This window comes from Pongo pygmaeus, chromosome 18 (assembly GCF_028885625.2).
Source record: "Pongo pygmaeus isolate AG05252 chromosome 18, NHGRI_mPonPyg2-v2.0_pri, whole genome shotgun sequence".
In the NCBI taxonomy this organism is placed as follows: domain Eukaryota; kingdom Metazoa; phylum Chordata; class Mammalia; order Primates; family Hominidae; genus Pongo; species Pongo pygmaeus.
The window spans coordinates 71,633,133-71,653,611 of NC_072391.2; the positions used below are offsets into that span (position 1 = coordinate 71,633,133).

The window sequence follows — 20,479 nt, forward strand, 5'->3', positions numbered from 1 at the left end:
ATGAACTCCTGACCTCAAGTGATCTGCCTGCCTTGGCCTCCCAAAGTTCTGGGATTATAGGTGTGAGCCACCATGCCCAGCCCCACTTGGCTAAATTTAATATGGGCAAAACCATATGTTTCACTACTTGAAGCCACCATCTAGATTTGGAAAGTACTTTTCTTCTGGACACAAAGGGTGATGTGGGCAGTACTTATGTATCTTTCAAGTTGAGTCACTAGTTCTTTCAACAAGCTACATTTTAAAAAGCCCTGGGTATGAATTAGGTGCCTCGAAATAAAGTCAAACCAGTCTATTTTCTTTTTTCTGTATCCCTTACTACAACAAGTGTAGCCTCAGTAAAAAGACAGGTTTAGGCTGGGCATGGTGGCTTACACCTGTAATCCCAGCACTTTGGGAGGCTGAGGCAGGCAGATCACCTGAGGTCCAGAGTTTGAGACCAGCCTAGCCAACATGGTGAAACCCCATCTCTACTAAAAATACAAAAATTAGCTGGGTGTGGTGGTGGGCGCCTGTAATCCCAGCTACTCGGGAGGTTGAAGCAGGAGAATCATTTGAACCCGGGAGGCAGATGTTGCAATGAGCAGAGATTACACCATTGCACTCCAGCCTGGGCAACAAGAGTGAGACTCTGTCTCAAAAAAAAAAAAAAAAAAAAAAAAAGAGGTAGGTTCATTGCTAACCCCCGCCGCAACAACCTTTCTGTGCTGCTTTAAGGATGAAGTGCAAATATAGGCTGTCTCCTGATTCATTTTTGGTCTGGGTCCCAGGACCTACACTGGCACAGAGGTTTCCCAAGGAAGTCACCAGCAACAACTGCACCTTAGCAACAACTGCACCTTAGCAACAACACTGTGGCAAAATCAAACAGCAGATTCCAGAAGCCTTCCCTCCTACCCAGGTTGGTATTTTAAAGAAGTTACATTTGTCTATTTTCCCACCATGGGATGCATAGACACGCATGCCTGCGCACACAGACACAGACACACGTGCACACATGCACTGGTGTCTGCTCTGGGTCAAGGTGAGTAACTAAAGCTAAGATATAATTTTACTCCACATCCAAATTCTATAAAACTGTTGTGTTTCAGACTGCAAAGTTTTGTTTCAGACTGTAAAAATCTGATTTTACATGATTATCAGGAAAATAAAATTCGAGTTGATATCCAGTTTTTAATAAAAATGCCAACTACAAAATAATAGACTGATTGTGGCTTTCTAAAGTTACACTGAAGGAGGAGAGCCTCAAGTTTCTACTATTCTAGGAGATAAAGCGAAACTATCTCTTGTGCTCCCTAAAGGAAAGAGGAAAGTTCACTGCACAGGGCACACTGGTGCACATGGTATGTTAAGTTGCTCTAAGACTCCTATCCAGTAAAAAGCAATCAACATGGACAACAGAAATGAAAGGGATGTACTAAATCTCTAATACATTAACTTGTGTTTTGTACCTGACCTATAGTTATTCAACTGTTTATAAATGCTAGATCAAGAAGAACTTTATCTTCCCCAGCAAAGTATGCTAACTGTGAGGTTTAGGGATAGAAAAAGGACTCCCACCATGGCACATGTTTACCCATGTAACAAACCTGCACATGTATCCTGGAACTTAACATTAAATTAAATTAAAAAGAAAATGGCTCTTCCATGCATAGTTGTCCTACTATATGAAGAAAAGATAGTGTGATTTCAAAAATGACATGCTCTCTTGATCCTTCAGGCCAGGAATTCATGCCATGCTGTAAATCAGTAACAGAAAGAAACTCTTAAGAAAAAATTTCAATTCATATCAACTCTTTTTCAGCCTCAACTCAATCAAACCTATTACAACAGGCAAATTCTCTCTTGATAGAGGGCCTGTCCTCATTGATTGGAACCTGGTTTGCCTTGATTCTGAGTTTAGGAAATCCAGTCTAGCAAGCTGCCCTTTCTTTAGGAACTCTAGCAAACAATGCATTCTATCTATCTAAGAAGACAATTCTTTTTATTGATTATGAGCTCAAACTTTTGCTCTGTAGCAAATGCCACATTCTTACTAAGATATGCCTGAAGAAGCAATGTTCAGTCTCTGGTCATTAGGTCATTAGTACCTAATGTTCAATGTGATATCACAGATGATCCATATAAAGCAAGGTAGGACAGCATCAGGAAGAGGCTCTTCAGCTGATAAATGTGACATTCAAAATGGCAATAGCAAATGTCTCCTTACCGCCTGCTGGCAATTCATTCCAAGGTTCCCCTTCTCCCCTCGAACTACTTTCATCAGACAGTGTAGGGTTCGCCCTTTTCGATGTAATCCGGAACAGTGGTGTTCAATCTCCCCCCGACAGCTTAGGATGATCTCAGGGCTCAGAGAAAAGTCTTCCATCAACATGCGTCGGTAATCCAACATCTCCCCCTGGCACTCACTGCTGACTTGTCGCCCTAAGTTAGGATGTAAGTCATGACATTACGAAGGGTGATGCTATGTATTAGCATCAGAAATCATCACCTATTAAAAGTACATATTTCTATCTGTAATACAATATACCTATCAGACATGCTAACATCTGAAAAGCTTAGAATTAGCAAAAGCTTTAGCAGCATAAAATAGGCTTAGACTCCAGATATTCAGGCTTCTCCTGTCACTGTTCTGCATGAAACAGGTTTTATCCTACTGCACTAATAATGCAAATGCTTTGCCCATGGAAATCTTATCAATAAGATAACTATTAGGGTAAAAATGAAAGCCAAAGAACAATCTCCACTGGCCTACACAATTAAAGCTTTTGGAAAAGACTACATTTAAGATATTCACTATAAGCTCCCCCAACTTCTTTGAGCTGTAAATGCCAATGGGGAAAACTTTTTTTTTTTTTTTTTGAGATGGAGTCTCGCTCTGTCACCCAGGCTGGAGTACAGTGGTGCGATCTCGGCTCACTGCAAGCTCCACCTCCCAGGTTCACGCCATTCTCCTGCCTCAGCCTCTCCGAGTAGCTGGGACTACAGGTGCCCGCCACCACGCCCGGCTAAATTTTTGTATTTTTAGTAGAGACGGGGTTTCACCGTGGTATTGATCTCCTGACCTCGTGATCCACCCGCCTCGGCCTCCCAAAGTGCTGGGATTACAAGCGTGAGCCACTGTGCCTGGCCGGGAAAACTTAAAATAAAAAGATTAAAACAAAACAAAACAAAACAAAAACTGGTCACCCAGACAGTTTGTTTAGTGATAAAGCCAAAATTTGAAGCCAAGTCTGACCCATGTGCTAAATCACGCTACCCTGAGTCTCCTTAAAATGTTGCACAATGTGTATTTCAAAAATGAAAACTAGGCCAGGCGCAGTGGCTCACGCCTGTAATCCCAGCACTTTGGGAGGCCAAGGCGGGCAGATCACGAGGTCAGGAGATTGAGACTATCATGGCCAACATGGTGAAATCCCATCTCTACTAAAAATACAAATATTAGCTGGGCATAGTGGTGCGTGCCCGTAATCCCAGCTACTCCAGAGGCTGAACTAGGGAGTCGGAGGTAGCAGTGAGCTGAGATTGCGCCACTGCACTACAGCCTGGTGACAGAGCGAGACTCTGTCTCAAAAAAAAAAAAAAGCAAAGAAAATAAAACTATTCAGCTGGGCACAGTGGCTCACGCCTGTAATCCTAGCACTCTGGGAGCTAAGGTGGGAGGATCACTTGAGGGCAGGAGTTTTGAGACCTGGCATGCCAACATGGCAAAACCTCATCTCTATAAAAAAAAAAAATTGCTAGGTGCGGTGGCTCACACCTATAATCCGAGCACTTTGGGAGGCCGAGGTGGGCAGATCACCTAAGTTTGGGAGTTCGAGACCAGCCTGACCAACACGGTGAAACCCCGTCTCTACTAAAAATACAAAAATTAGCCAGGCGTAGTGGTGCTCGCCTGTAATCCCAACTACTTGGGAGGCTGAGGCAGGAGAATTGCTTGAATCTGGGAGGCGGAGGTTGCAGTGAGCCGAGATCACGCCACTGCACTCCAGCCTGGGGGACAGAGTGAGACTCTGTCTCAAACAACAACAACAACAAAAAAAAAAACAAAAAACAAGCAAGCAAACAAACAAACAAAAAATGGTGAAACCCCGTCTCTACTAAAAATACAAAAAAATTAGTTGGGCGTGGTGGCAGGCGCCTGTAGTCTCAGCTACTCAGGAGGCTTAGGCAGGAGAATGGCATGAACCCGGGAGGCAGAGCTTGCAGTGAGCCAAGATTGCGCCACTGCACTCCAGCCTGGGGGACAGAACGAGACTCCGTCTCAAGAAAAAAAAAAAAAAAAAAAGAAAAATACTCAAAAAAGCAAATATGGGAGGCAACTAACGTTTATATATATAAAGCTTTAGAGTGTGAATCCAAAAAGGAACAGAAATGATAATTAAAAAAAAAAAATGAATGCTACCTCTGTGTACAGCTGACTCCAGGCACATTAACAGGTAGGAGAGCCTGGCTTCACGCGATCGTGGAAGGTTTTCCACATTGCACCGGTATTTCTTCAAGTCACTTTTACAGGATTTGGCCAATGAATAACTGACTTTATAATCCTGGGCAATCAGCTTTTGGCGGGTTGTAAGTGCTTCTCGACACTGAGGAAAGAGTACAGCAACAGCCGTGAGACCACTCATGTAACTTTACTGTTGACATGTACCACTAAGATGAGCATGGCGACTCAGCCAAGTACATGTCAACAACTGCAGTTATTACCAACATATCTATCTTTAAGTTTGGTTAAAATTTTCACATTTGAGCTAAACTAGTGTGGCATGAGACAGGGGTAAGTGGGTGGGGAACCTACAAATTGTGTAGTCACTTGCTAGTTGTTGCTGCAATAGCAGCTGTCCAAAACATGTAAATATCTTATAGATCTCAACACGTTAACTTGACACACAGCATTCTTTTCCACTTTAACAATACCCCTAACATAAATTTCACTAGCATCAAACTGGCAACTAACATAACATTTGGGATATTCTGTTCAATGCTTTAAAATACAATTATTCAATTATTCTATATCATCTGAATAATCAGATTTGAATAAGATTGTTCAAATGATGCAAGAAAAAGGAAATGAGAAACATTTCTTCAGCTACACAGGAAAGTAAATGGCAAGATAGCAAAATTAATTATTTCAAAAGCCATCAACTATTCTTGCATTCATTCACGGACAAAGAACTAAAAGAGGATGCTTAATGATATAGCTGCTGAAAAATTAAATAGCTAATTGCCTAGAAAGCACATTGATTTGGTTAACCTAAACTTCTTGAGGAGGCAGGGCTGGCCTTAGTGTGGTTTTATATAAAATTCTCTGATTTTACTCCCCAAACAAAGTAATATCTGAGAATTTTATATAAAACCACAGTGAGAGGCGGGTGGGTCACCTGAGGTCGGGAGTTTGAGAGCAGCTTGGCCAACATGGTGAAACCCTGTCTCTACTAAAAATACAAAAATTAGCCGGGCGTGTTGGCAGGTGCCTGTAGTCATAGCTACTAGGGAGGCTGAGGCAGGAGACGCGTTTGAACCCGGGAGGCAGAGGCTACGGTGAGCCGAGATCACGCCACTGCACCCCAGCCTGGGTGACAGAGAAAGACTCCACCTCAAAAAAAACAAAAACAAAACAAAACAAAACAAAAACACCTAAAAAAACCACCACAGTGAGAACCCCACTTGGCTTCTCACTATCTAGATATCACAATCAGGGTTTCATTTTCTTGGTTTCAGCCAAATATGCTTAAAACCCAAGTACCTCACCTCTGAAAGGGGTGAGCTTTATCAGTCATTTACGTTTCGGTATAAGATTATAAGAATATTGTTTGAGAGAAATTGAGAAAGCTTTTTTTTTTTTTTGAGACAGAGTCTCACTCTGTCACCCAGGCTGGAGTGCAATGGTGAGCAGTCTCAGCTCACTGCAACCTCCACCCCCTGGGTTCAAGTGATTCTCCTGCTTCAGCCTCCCGAGTAGCTGGGATTACAGGCGCACACCACCACGTCCGACTAATTTTTGTATTTTTAGTAGAGACGGGGTTTCACCATCTTGGCCAGGCTGGTCTTGAACTCCTGACCTCGTGATCCACCCGCCTCAGCCTCCCAAAGTGCTGGGATTACAGGTGTGAGCCACCGTGCCTGGCTGAGAAAGCTTTTAAAAAACAAACAAAACATTCATTAGTTTCAAAATAATACTTACCTTTTCACTCATGGATTCTTCAAATTTATGGTTAAAGAGGCACTTATACACTCTGCCCTCACCAGCTTGTGTCTATAAGATGGAACATACACATTATTATTACTTTAGCTAAATAGTTATGCTGAACATTATCCACAATCTCATATAGAACTTTCTATTAAATGATTATAATGGTAGATACCTTTGGACAACAGCTCTTCCATTTATAAAATTTAATAGGCTTTTAACAAAAACAGTGACTGCTGTAAAGATGAAAAAAATATTCCCATGATATTTGGAGTTTGTCATTTGTTCTCAGATGTATTTTGTTAATTAGGGAACCAAGAGAAGTGTCAGAGTCTGAGTCTTTTTTTTTTTTTTTTTTGAGATAGAGTCTTCCTCTGTTGCCAGGCTGGAGTGCAGTGGCACAATCTTAGCTCAGTGAAACCTCTGCCTCCTGGGTTCAAGCAATTCTCCTGCCTCAGAGCCCTGAGTAGCTGGGATTACAGGCCCCCGCAACCCTGCACAACTAATTTTTTTATTTTTAGTAGAGATGGGGTTTCACCATATTGGTCAGGCTGGTCTTGAACTCCTGACCTCAAGTGATCCGCCTGCCTCGGCCTCCCAAAGTGTTGGGATTACAGGCGTGAGCCGCCGCACCCAGCCTCTGAGTCTTCTTTCTTACAAGCGTATGCTAGAGTTAACGAAACTCTTACATCAGTGGCTCTGATGGTTAAAGCTGTTAATGCAAACCAGCAGGCAGAGTGGAAGTGTACACAAGTTACTTTCAGTACTTTGTTGTAAGGATGGAGAGACCATTCTATTTAAAGTGTTAGAAGGCTGTTCTATAGAGTCAGCAGGTGGTAATCAAGGATTTGGTTTTAAAAATTAGCCACCTGCTGTTTTCTTCACCTCAGCCAAAAACACATAAATATATAATGCGTCAAAGTTTTAGCCACTGAATAGATGTAAATAAGATCCTAGGTAAAATAAAATTCCTATAGATAAAACAGACTTCCAAGAACTGAAATTGAGAAGTGAGATAAAGCAGAAAAAATACTAAGTGGAGATCATTAGAAGCCAGCTGTTAACTAAATGTTCACTCATCAAGGTTGAGCATCCAGTTACCACTTTCTGCTATACTGGGACCAATTTCTTCTTCCATTTCTGTGGCTTTTCTACATGTGAGGTTTCTTGACGGCTTCTTTTATGTTACAATAGAGTATTAAAAAATATTTAAGTCACAGTGGCTTGTGCCTATAATCCTAGTACTTTCAGAGACAGAGGGAGGAGGATCATCTGAGGCCAGGGGTTCAAGACCAATCTGGGCAATATAGCAAGGCCCCATCTCTACAAAAAATTTTTTAAAAAATTGGCCAGGCAAGATGGTGCTTGCCTATGGTCTTAGCTACTTGGGAGGCTGAGGCAGAAGAATCGCTTGAACCCAGAAGGTGGAGGCTGCAGTGAGCCATGATCACACCACTGCACTCCAGCCTGGGCACCACAGCAAGACCCTGTCTCAAAAATTGGGGAGGCTGAGCTGGGAGCATTGCTTCAGGTCAGAAGTTCCTGACCAGCCTGGGCAACATAGCAAGACTCAATCTCTCAAAAAACAACAAAATTAAATTAATTAAAACAAAATTATGTATGTGTAAAAATAAAAGGAAGAAAAGAACAGTTTCTGAGCTGACTCACATTTTCACAAAAACGCTCCCGATCATCTCGGCAAGCAAAATATAAATGCCGGTCTAAGTGAAAGTCATCCGATGATAGCTCAGCCACCCGGAGAATGGCTTTCTTGCAGAGTTCAGAAACTTGAATCTTGGGTTCTCTTTCTTCTGCTTCCTTCACCAGGCCTTTCTCCAAGCATGATACCACCTCACCTTGTGAATGTGCATCCTAAAATAGCGAGGATATTAATATTTTAAAACTTTTACCACATGGGTTTCAAATAAACAACATTTGGCTAAACACACACACACACACACACAAAGTAATAAAACCCCATCATAGAGTTGACTTATTAATGTTCTACTGAGAAATCAAATAAGAACCAACCACACTGTGGAAGTTAAAGAAAATGCTCTCAATAATCTTCAGTTAGAATATAATACTTGCATGCCACAAATGGAAACAGAGATCCTGGAAAGTTTAAGTATTATAGTTTAGTTAGAACTAGAAATAAGAACCTGAATTTTTAAAAATTTAAAATGTCAAAAATTCATAAGAAACACAACAGGGCCAGGCATGGTGGCTCATGCCTGTAATTCCAGCACTTTGGAAGGCTGAGGCGGGTGGATCACCTGAGGTCAGGAGTTCAAGACCAACCTGGCCAACATGGTGAAAGCCCATCTCTACTAAAAATACAAAAAATTAGCCAGGCATGGTGGTGTGCGCCTGTAATCCCAGCTACTCAGGAGGCTGAGGCAGGAGAATCACTTGAACCCGGGAGGCAGAGGCTGCAGCGAGCCGAGATCGTGCCACTGCACTCCAGCCTGGGCGACAAGACAGAAACTCCGTAAAAAAAAAACAAAACAAAAAAACCAAAAAAAAAAAAAAAACCACATCAGCTCAAAGTTCTGGTCATAGTTCATGTCAAGACTGAAATTACACTGCTGAAATCTCTGTTCATTTGTCTCTAAAAACGAGGCATTTCCCAAATAACAGTGCTTTCAGTCAAGTTAAAAACCAACAAACCACACAATCCACTAAGAAGGTAGAGACTGTCTTTCTCCTTTCCCTACTCTGTGGTGTCCACAAACATCCCAATATGTAGAATCTGTTGTTTAATACTCACGTTGATGTTTTGGATTTATCTTAATGGGATTTAACAAGATTACCACTGTTTACACAAAATGCTTTTGAGAGTTTTCTTAAAAACCATCCAATTATCTTTAATTGTACATTTCATCATCCCCATAGCAACCACAAACATTCATTCATGCAAAATATGAGATAGTTCCCCTAAATATTTTCTATTCAAGAGTCCTAATCTATACTTATAAGATATGCTTCAACAATTTAAGGTATTAACCACTAATATAGCAAACCAAAGCACCTTAAAATATAGTGCTATTAGCCCGGCACGGTGGCTCACACCTGTAATCCCAGCACTTTGGGAGGCCAAGGTGGACGGATCACGAGGTCAAGAGTTCAAGACCAGGCTGGCCAACACAGTGACACCCTGTCTCTACTAAAAATACAAAATATCAGCTGGATGTGGTGGTGTGCGCCTGTAATCCCAGCTACTCGGGAAGCTGAGGCAGGAGAATCGCTTGAACCCAGGAGGTGGAGGTTGCAGTGAGCAGAGATTGCACCATTGCACTCCAGCCCGGGGGAGCAGTGCGAGGCTCCGTCTCAAAAAAAAAAAATATATATATATATATATATAGATATATGTATATATATCTATATAGATAGATAGATAGATAGATAATTGTGCTATCATTTATACACACACACTTAAAATCTTGTTATAATAAAATACCTATCTATGAAATAATCTGCATATAATAAAAAGATTCTGGCCAGGTGTGGTGGCTCATGCCTGTAATCCCAGCACTTTGGGAGGCCGAGGCGGGTGGATCATCTGAGATCAGGAGTTCGAGACCAGCCTGGCCAACGTGGTGAAACCCTGCCTCTACTAAAAATTCAAAAATTAGCTGGGTGTGGTGACACGTACCTATAACCCTAGCTACTCAGGAAGCTGAGGCAAGAGAATTGCTTGAACCTGGGAGGCGGAGGTTGCAGTGAGCTGAGTTAGCACCACTGCACTCCAGCATAGACAACAAGAGTGAACTCCGTCTCAGGGAAAAAAAAAAAAAAAAAAAGATTCCTAAAACCAAGTAGGGTAACATCTACTTCAGACAAAATTTCAAATCAACCAAAGAATGTATTTTTTTCTATTTTAATAGGATTTGTCTATAGCACCTTAATTTCCAAGTGTTTCCATGAAAGCTTTCATGTTATCTCCTAACACACATATGAAGAAACGACACAGCTCTGATCTCTACTGTGGACATGAATGAACAGAGGCTCAGAGGAGTTAACTAACTCATTTGAGTTGTAGAACATAAAGTGTCTAGTTAAAAGTCCATTATTTATTTGTGGAGTTAATCTGGGTGAGTGGGTGGAGTCTATAAAACTCCTAAAACTTGTTTTGTTGTTGTTGTTGTTTAACTTTTATTTTTATTTATTTTTTTAAGAGACAGGGTCTTGCTCTGTTGCCCAGGCTGGAGTGCAGTGGAGGGATCATAGCTCACTGCAGTCCCAAGCTCCTGGGCTCAAGTGATCCTCCTGCCTCAGCCTCCCGAGCAGCTGGGACCAGAAGCACACACCACCACACCCAGCTATGGAACACTGTGTTTTTTACTGTACCTTTCCTATGTTTATATGTACTTATATACACAAATACTATAATTGTGTTATAAATGTCTCCAGTATTTCAGCATAGCCACATGCTGTACAGGTTTGTAGCCTAGGAGCAATAGGCTATACTACATAGCCTAGGTGTGTAGTAGGCTATACTCTATGATACTCACACAGTGATGAACTTGCCTAACAACACATTTCTCAGAACGTGTCCTGGTATTCTCATTGTATCCTCATCGATAAGCAACGTGTGACTATATGTAACTACACTGGTATTAGGTCATAACAATACTTCTGGCCGGGCACGGTGGCTCATGCCTGTAATCCCAGCACTTTGGGAGGCCGAGGTGGGTGGATCACGAGGTCAGGAGATAGAGACCATCCTGGCTAACACTGTGAAACCCCATCTCTACTAAAAATACAAAAAATTAGCCGGGCATGGTGGCGAGCACCTGTAGTCCCAGCCACTCAGGAGGCTGAGGCAGGAGAATGGCGTGAACCTGGGAGGTGGAACTTGCAGTGAGCCGAGATTGCGCCACTGCACTCCAGCCTGGGCGACAGAGCGAGACTCCGTCTCAACACCACCACCAAAAGAAAAAAAAAACAATACTTCTCTACTAGATGTTTCTATTCATTGTAACTTTCAGATAAATACTTTTTTCAAATAAGGGTATTTCAGGAGTTCCTCAGAGTCTCTGAGCTTTTAGTGCAACCCATTTGAGTTTATAACTGAAATGCAAACAAATATTTGACAACGAAGACTGCATGGTTACCAAACATTAATTAAAGTGAGGTGAACTACACACCTGCACATTATGAGAAAATAAGCTCATTTAAGTTTAAAAAGTTATTAATACACAGGCTTGGCATATGAGTAATAAATTATCCTATAAATGAACTTACAATAATTTTTTGTTAACTTTATTATGGTAGAAAAACATCTGCCTAAAATCTACTGCCAATGCCTTGATCTGTTTTTAGAAGTTTGATAGGCAGTATTTTTTCTTCCCCATATTCTGTGTCCTTTAACAACAACGGCCCCCACGAAAAAAAAAAAAACAAAAACCAACAGATGCTAACACTAATCTCTCAATAGTAGGTGAGAACTCAGTTTTTATCTCTGCTATAAACCATTCTCTATTTCAATCCTTCTGCTGTCTTCTGTAATCTACCTCACTAGATAAAGGAAAAAGGAATATCAGAATTACTCAAATTAACTGGTTAAAAGCAGGAAATAATAAATGAAATAATAAATAATAAATGATACAGCTACCGAGAGAAAAGCATAAAAGTACTAATACTGTGGCATATGTCCACAATTAAGTTCCTTTGTTGGCAGCCACAGTCTTTCTCTTCAGATGATGTAAATCATTTATATCTTTACTTTTGGAAATCTGCCCTTTCATTTTGACAACATTTATCATTATAGAAAATTCTAAAGGCTTTATTAATGTATCTTCTTTGTTCTAAAATTTATATTAACATTTGAAAAAATCAGTTTTGAAATCATGACATTTATGTGTTCATACAAAGGCAAGGTACAAACAGATTAACCATGACTCCTCTCCTCGGTCCTTTGGGGAGGCCAGGTCAAAGCCAGTCATAGAAGAGTTTCAAGCTTCAGTGGAAGCAAATGTGAAACTGACAAGCCTGTTGTTTTCTGTATTCAGAAGCCGCTTTGTTAATTTTCAGTATAATTTTTCTATCTAAATAACTGGCTTCAGAAAAGCAAACTACGGGTTTTAGAAAAGGCAGAGAAGAGCTGAGAACATGCCTCCCTCTTTTTTAAATTTGGCTGTAGTACAGAGAGAATGATATAGGAAGGAAGGTGTTTTTTCAGAAGTTCAGGTGTGAGTCTATCTCACTGTCCCCAAAATACAAGAAAGCCTTTGATGCTGGTGTAGTGACCTGGTATAAACTGAAATTTCACCCAACTGGTAGGCATACTGAAAGATTAAATGACAAAAGTGTCATTTCTATCTTTAGTCCATAGAAACAATTTTTGTTATTTTATCTAAGTTGAATAAACAATCCTGTCGTGCCTTTTGGCTCCAGCAGTACTATTTTCTGCAATCGTTTCAGTCACTACAGACTTAGTAACTCATACATGGAGGTGACAATTTGGAGAGCCAGGAGGTGGCTAATCAGCTGCTACCTTGGTGGTTACCAGGCAAGAACTACTCCACAGAGGGACTGAAATGCTTGGCTTTACTGCATGGAGCACTCATTATGAGGGTGAAAAAGCATCATCGCTTATTCCTGAAAGTATGTTTGGAACCCTGTGGAGACTTTAAAAGGAGCCAGGTTTGGAATTGGATATAATTTTCAACATCCTAAATAAAGTCAGAAGAGCTTCCTGAATCATCAGTGACTTAAGTGCTTTTGTGCCATTTTGAGAGTCTGCTGGGAAGGAAAACACTGCATTCTTTATTAAAGCTGTCCTTTCTTTATTTGCCTGAAAGATTTATGCCAAGCCACAGAGTTTTTCAAGACCAACTCAGTGGTACACTCTGATAAGGGAACAGGCCTTGTGCTGATATTAAGGAAAGGGCATCAGGGCTTTGGTGACAGCCAGACAATACACAGCAAGAAACCCTTCATTTGAGCCCTGTGCTCAGTTCCAGGATCCTAACACCATGTCCCCTTTGTCAGTGATAGATGCCTCCCAACCATGAACAAATAGAGGGCAAAGGGACAAATGGGTTTTATTTTCCATCATATTTCCTGAACAGCAGATTAATGAGCAGCAGCAATTAACAGGTGATGCCACAGGTCTCAGGCTCCCTCTCCCACTGGCATCCATTACTTTTCAGGAGTTTTTTTTTTTCATTTTTGCTGAGCAAACAAATTCAGAATAAACCTGGCCAGATCTCTATTGTGACCTTCTGTTCAGCAGACTAAGTCAAAAAATAAGATCAGATATAACTGTGGAAGAAGAAACTAGCTAGGCAGTTATTTTCTTTCCTGTCTTTACTAAAATCCGTTCTTCTGAAATGAAGATTAATAATATATCACATTTAGAGAAGACTCTTCTTCCAACCAACTAGAAGTACCTTCACATATCTTAAAATATTCTAATATTTTATAGATGGACAGCAGCCAGTGTGCTAAGTAATTTTTTTGTTTGTTTTTTTGAGACGGAGTCTCACTCTGTCTCCCAGGCTGGAGTGCAGTGGCGCGATCTGGGCTCACTGCAAGCTCCACGTCCCGGGTTCACGCCTTTCTTCTGCCTCAGCCTCCCAAGTAGCTGGGACTACAGACGCCTGTCACCACTCCTGGCTAATTTTGTTTTTGGTTGTTTTTTTTTCTGTATTTTTAGTAGAGATGGGGTTTCACCATGTTAGCCAGGATGGTCTTGATCTCCTGACCTCGTGATCTGCCCACCTCGGCCTCCCAAAGTGTTGGGATTACAGGCATGAGCCACCGCACCCGGCCAGTAATTTTTTTTATACTAACAGTGGGACATATGAAGAGAAAGATTACTGAACTTGGCTGGGACGGGTGGCTCATGCCTGTAATCCCAGCACTTTGGGAGGCCGAGGCAGGCGGATCACTTGAGGTCAGGAGTTCAAGATCAGCCTGGCTGACATGGCGAAACCCCATCTCTATTAAAAACACAAAAATGAGCCAGGCGTAGTGGTGCATGCCTGTAGTTCCAGCTACTCGGGAGGCTGAGGCAGGAGAATCACTTGAACCCAGGAGGCTGAGGCTGCAATGAGCGGAAATCCCACCACTGTACTCCAGCATGGGAAACAGAGGGAGACTCTGTCTCAAAAAAAAAGATTAGAGAACTCAGGTCTCTCCTTTGCCAGAGGCACATTATAGGTAACCAGCAGCTGGTCTAATATTGTGAAGATAACACCACTCTTTGCAGGTATTAATTCCTCTGCTTCCCATACAGTACTGAAATATTTTGCTACAAACACATGAAATACATTGTCAACCAGCCTTAGCTCTTAGGGCTGTCTGGACAAGTTTCTTTAATTTCAACTTAAGGTCACTCTAGTCCTAAATTTTTCCCATGTCAGTTATACAAACCTTTTCATACACCAAATTTTTAAGACCCCTTTGTTGAAGCTAATGTAGTATTAGATACCTTTTCTCCAAGCCGAATACTGCCACATTTCAGAATGTTGATGTCATTTTTGCAGTCATCCATGAAGCCACAGATTAAACGGTAATCACTAAAAATGATGGCCGTCATCTTGGTAATGTACTGGTGACACTGATACTCAGTGATGTTGCCTCGGTGATCCACCAAGCAGGAAACCATGTAACCTTTTCCAACCGGTTCATCAGCACATTCTTTAATCTGCTCAAAATAAAGTAGCTGTTTTACAAAAGTGTTCCATACTTGTATCAAACAATATTTATCAAAGAGAAAAATGTCTGACATTTTCCTGTTGATTTCCTAATTCTTTACTTGGGAGAAAAAAAGAAAAATGCTTAGAAATATATCCAGGGAAGACATTTAGGAATACATTCATTTTAAAGAAAAATAGTGTCATCCCTACTCAGACTGTTGTGCCTTCTAGAAAAACCTGATTAATGTGTTTTGCAAAAAAATACCTACATATCCAAATGCTTAGGTAATGCTCACTTCCAAATGCACTGAAAAGAGCTGTTAACATCTACAGCTTTGGCATGGTCCTATGGAAGTCCTTGTAACCATGCAAAAAATGCAGGGGACAGCGAGGGGATGAATCTAGGGAGGAAGGTTTGACAAACAGGTGCAGAAGTGAAGTCCAGCTGCATACCCTAAGCCAAGCTACACAGAAAACTATTATTGTTAGGTAAACCTAAGGGCCGAGGAGAGACAGGAGGGAATGTGTAATATTACTTCTTGACATGATACTATTATTATTTATCTTTTGAGGCGGAGTCTTGCTCTGTCACCCAGGCTGGAGTGGAGTGACATGATCTTGGCTCACTGCAACCCCTGGCTCCCAGGTTCAAGTGATTCTCCTGCCTCAGCCTCCTGAGTAGCTGGGACTATAGGAGCTCGCCTCCATGCCAGGCTAATTTTTGTATTTTTAGTAGAGACGGGGTTTTGCCATGTTGGCCAGGCTGGTCTCGAACTCCTGACCCCAGGTGACCCGCCCACCTTGGCTTCCCAAAGTGCTGGGATTATAAGTGTGAGCCACCGCACCTGGCCTACTTCTTGACATGACATTAATGTGTTCTAAATTAACTATGGATTGAACATGTGTTTTTGAAATCAGTAGAATCCAAACTTAACCGCTGTGGTCTGGGACAGAAACACGTTTAAAATAATGTTCAGTGCAGTTTAGCAAGAAGTTTGGGAAGGGGAACCTAGTTTGGGTGGTTTAGACATATGATCTAGCGGATCAGGCACAGAGTGATTCTGCATGGTGGTGTTCCTGCAAAGTGCATTCCAAACCACAAAATGCTAATAAAGCAAACTAGCCCCCAAATGCTGAAATTCAGGCAAAAGTAAAACCTACTAATAGAATTATAAGCTTAAATTATAAAACAGAGAAGGGTGTTTGGAAAAGAGCCGATTGCATTTGGGGAAATTAAGACAAACTGAAGTGGCAATTCTGACAAGAAGAAGGAGTTAAAGAAACAGTGCTTTACTTGTCCTTTGAATCCAATAGAGAGCATTCTCCCCATTAGGCTATCTATCACAATCATGCCCATAGAGCAAAACAAACACAATCTCCTCTTCCAAAAGGTGCTGGATGAAGGATACACCACCGATGAATTATCCTATAGGCAACAGGTTCTCTTCACCTCTAACTCCAGTATCAAATCCAGACCACGTAAATAACTCAGTTCAAAAAAGAAAGTTGTGTTTACTTCTAAAGAGGCAAACTTGGGAATTTAGTAAATAGTCTCACACTGGTTTCAGAGACAGCAGAGATTTTCAACAGTCAAGATGAATGAAATTCTTTCAGTTTAACCCCAAGTAAGTTTTTGTGATGCCTAAAAGAGGGCCATGGCTGGGCGCGGTGGCTCACGTCTGTAATCCCAGCACTTTGGAAGACCGAGGGGGTTGGATCACTTGAAGTTAGGAGTTTGAGACCAGCCTGGCCAACATGGTGAAACCCCGTCTCTACTAAAAATACAAAAATTGGCCAGGCACGGTGGCTCATGCCTGTAATCCTAGCACTTTGGGAGGCTGAGGCGGGTGGACTGCCGGAGCTCAGGAGTTCGAGACCAGCCCGGGCAACACGGTGAAAGCCTGTCTCTAATAAAATACAAAAAATTAGCCAGCTGTGGCAGCGTGCACCTGTAGTCCCAGCTACTTGGAAGGCTGAGGCAGGAGAATTGCTAGAACCCGGGAGGCGAAGGTTGCAGTGAGCCGAGATTGAGCCATTGCATTCCACCCTGGGCAACAGAGCGAGACTCCTTCTCTAAACAAATAAACAAAAAACCCAAAATTAGATGAGTGTGGTGGCAAGCATCTGTAGTCCCAGCTACTTGGGAGGCTGAGGCAGGAGAATTGCTTGAACCCAGGAGGTGGAGGTTGCAGTGAGCCAAGATTGCGCCAATGCACTTCAGCCCCGGTGACAATGAGAGACTCCATCTATTAAAAAAAAAAAAGAAAAAAAAGAGGGCCAGGACTGTATTTCCTGGAAAAGACTTTTTTTTTTTTTTTTTGCCGAACAAAACAGGTAAGTTTGAAAAGTGAAAGGAGGAATAGATGCTTGAAAATCCCAGCACTTGTAATTCAACCACAGAAAAACACTGGATAAAAAACAAGACTAGTGGCAGACTCCCACTTAATGAAACAGAGAAACATCTTTCCAGGCCCTAATATTGGGCAACCAAAAGTTTTAAAACATCTCAAGAGGCCAGGAGCAGTGGCTCACACCTGTAATCCCAGCACTTTGGGAGGCCAAGTCGGGCGGATCACGAGGTCAGGAGAGTGAGACCATCCTGGCTAATACAGTGAAACCCTATCTCTACTAAAAATATAAAAAAAAATTAGCTAGGCGTGGTGGCAGGTGCCTGTAGTCCCAGCTACTTGGGAGGCTGAGGCAGGAGAATGGCATGAACCTGGGAGGCGGAGCTTGCAGTGAGCAGAGATCGCGCCACTGCACTCCTGCCTGGGTTACAGAACGAGACTCCGTCTCAAAAAAAAAAAAAAAACAACAAAAACAAACTCAAGAAAAACCAGGACCACATTTTGAACTGCAGCCTCAATAAGAAACTAAATGTAAATTTTCGCTTCAATCACTTGAGATTTTACTGAAACACAGAGATGTGGCACCTACTCATTTTTCAGCTCACTATCCATTACAACAGAGCACGGTGTTAGAATGAGAAGTTTGCATGTTTCTTCATTCTGCTGGATAGCACTTTTTCCTTCTATCTTACTAAACTTCTAAGAAGAATAGCAAAAAAGGGGCACTAAATCATCATCAACATATTTAAGAATAGGAGTAAACTCTGAAGTGGCTGGGGAGCAGACTGAAAAGGTACCATTAGCAAAATGCTGTAGTCACTCTATCTTTTGACTGGAGCCAGAAGGAAAGCAGGCAGGATTTAGCTCAATCCTGGAGATTAAGTTTGGTTTGTATTAATAGTTTACAGGTATTCTTTTTTTTTAAATGCATATTTATCTATTCATTTATTCAATAAGGTAAAAGTTTTTAAGAATTTATCTCATTCTAAGCCTTGTTCAACTTGACAAAAATACCCTGAGGTGTTTGAGCAGCCCTTTCCTTTCTTTGTTTTTTCTTTTTTCTTTTTATTATTATTATTATACTTTAAGTTATAGGGTACATGTGCACAATGTGCAGGTTAGTTACATATGTATACATGTGCCAGGCTGCTGTGCTGTACCCATTAACTCGCCATTTAGCATTAGGTATATAACCTAATGCTATCCCTCCCCCCTCCCCCCACCCCACAACAGTCCCCAGAGTGTGATGTTCCCCTTCCTGTGTCCATGTGTTCTCATTATTCAATTCCCACCTATGAGAGAGAACATGCGGTGTTTGGTTTTTTGTCCTTGCGATAGTTTACTGAGAATGATGATTTCCAATTTCATCCATGTCCCTACAAAGGACATGAACTCATCAATTTTTATGGCTGCATAGTATTCCATGGTGTATATGTGCCACATTTTCTTAATCCAGTCTATCATTGTTGGACATTTGAGTTTACAGGTATTCTTGTGATGTTGTTTTTCTCCCTGGAAGTAGGATTCCAAAATTAAGAAAGATGATAGACTGAAAATATAGAATGAAATGTTTCGCTGGAGACTGTGTTCTTCCTGATATTTAATTTCCCTGACTCCAGTATAATCTTCCTGTGGGAGGGAGAAGTGTCCTTGTTAATGCTAATCTTTTACAAAACTAGAACACCCCAAAAGGTCACAGAGGACCATCGTGACACACACATTATATGGAAGCCAGCCTAATGCAAAGAGTGAAATTATTCTAGTGAATATGTACATACTCAACTAAATTTCCCTGGGCCAATCAAACTGGTATGTATTTAATGGGACACAAAATGGGGCAAAACAAACATATGTGGGTGTGTATATATGTATCTCTCCCAATGTGTTTTTTAAAAAAAACTACTTACGGCCGGGCACGGTGACTCATGCCTGTAATCCCAGCACTTTGGGAGGCTGAGGCGGGTGGATCACCTGAGGTCAGGATTTGAGACCAGCCTGGCCAACATGGCAAAACCCTGTCTCTACTAAAAATACAAAAATTAGCCAGGCCTGGTGGCATGTGCCTGTAATCCCAGTTACTTGGGAGGCTGAGGCAGGAGAACTGCTTGAACCCGGGAGGCAGAGGTTGCAGTGAGCCAAGGTGGCACCACTGCACTCCAGCGTGGGCGACAGAGCAAGACTCAGTGTCAAAAAAAAAAAAAATCTACTTATAATTGTATAGTACCACAATATAGAGGGAAAATACAAACATTTAAAGTTCAAGCCTGGGAATAATTTCTTTGTTAGTATTTAGTTTTGTTATTAAGCAAACATCTTTGCCCTTGATATTTTAAAGTTAGAGGTTTAGTCCTATAGCTAGCTAAGGGAGTTTGAGATGTAGAATATGAAAGCTAGGAGCTAAAGATAAATTTTTCAATGATATACCTTTCTGCTCAGAAGCCCCAGGGTAAATATGAGGGGTCACTGCTTTAAAAGAATAAAACATAACTGATCTAGTATTAGAAAGTTTGAGAAAACAGGTTCTACGAGTCCCCATAATGACACAAGGAACACAGGCTGATGGCTTATCTGGATGAGACAGGGTCTTCCTTAAGAGCTCTGAAGAATGTGGCCCTGACTTAATTCATCAATAGGGCCAGCTTGAGGACAAATTAATATGATGTGAGATCTATGACTGTTAATTCTGGGGTGGAAAAATAGCAACTGTTTTCTCTGTGATTCTCGTATTTCAGTATGCAGAAACTCTGGCTTTCTGGAGTTTCTATTACTGATTCAAAAAAAAAAAAAAAAACCGTTAAAAAAAAAAGAAATTTAAAGTACCACAATTTTCACTAATATTATTTGTTGTTTACACTGGGCCAAGATAAATAATTTTTAAAATCTTAACCCTTTTAACACTAACTCCTATTATTTGAAGTATATACGTCTGTGGGTCAATTGATCCAGCTGCATAGCCAAAACAGGAATGCTGACAGACCTCCTGTAACCAGGCTGATTAAGCTTCAGACACAGCATGTTGTCCAATGTGTGAGAGCAGCACTGATACCTCAGCACTTTTACTTGCTGTTTTGAGGCCAATAGAACCTGATTTCCAACTGCCTCAATCAATAGTATCCTAATGTAAGTGTAGGTGGATGTTAACAAAAAGAGTCTAATTACACCCCCTAACTTCCTAATTTTCAGCCAAGACAGATGTGAATTCTAAGAAAAGTAATGTAACTGAGTCATTCTTCTCATAAGGGCTGGTCTGGTAATTTTCTCCTCTAAGCCATTTGATATCTACAAAATTCTTT

The 20,479-nt window shown here is 41.3% G+C and overlaps 1 protein-coding gene across 1 annotated transcript in view; it reads right to left on the reverse strand.

Moving 5' to 3' along the window:
- Nucleotides 1-20,479, reverse strand: part of GLG1 (golgi glycoprotein 1) — a 156,614-nt gene that overhangs the window by 38,059 nt on the left and 98,076 nt on the right. Inside the window, exons 4-8 of the mRNA XM_054452488.2 lie at nucleotides 14,631-14,846; nucleotides 7,859-8,062; nucleotides 6,185-6,256; nucleotides 4,406-4,589; nucleotides 2,210-2,424 (exon numbers count right to left, since the gene is read on the reverse strand). Coding sequence (XP_054308463.2) covers nucleotides 2,210-2,424; nucleotides 4,406-4,589; nucleotides 6,185-6,256; nucleotides 7,859-8,062; nucleotides 14,631-14,846 — 891 coding nt within the window. The remainder of the gene's footprint in view (nucleotides 1-2,209; nucleotides 2,425-4,405; nucleotides 4,590-6,184; nucleotides 6,257-7,858; nucleotides 8,063-14,630; nucleotides 14,847-20,479) is intronic.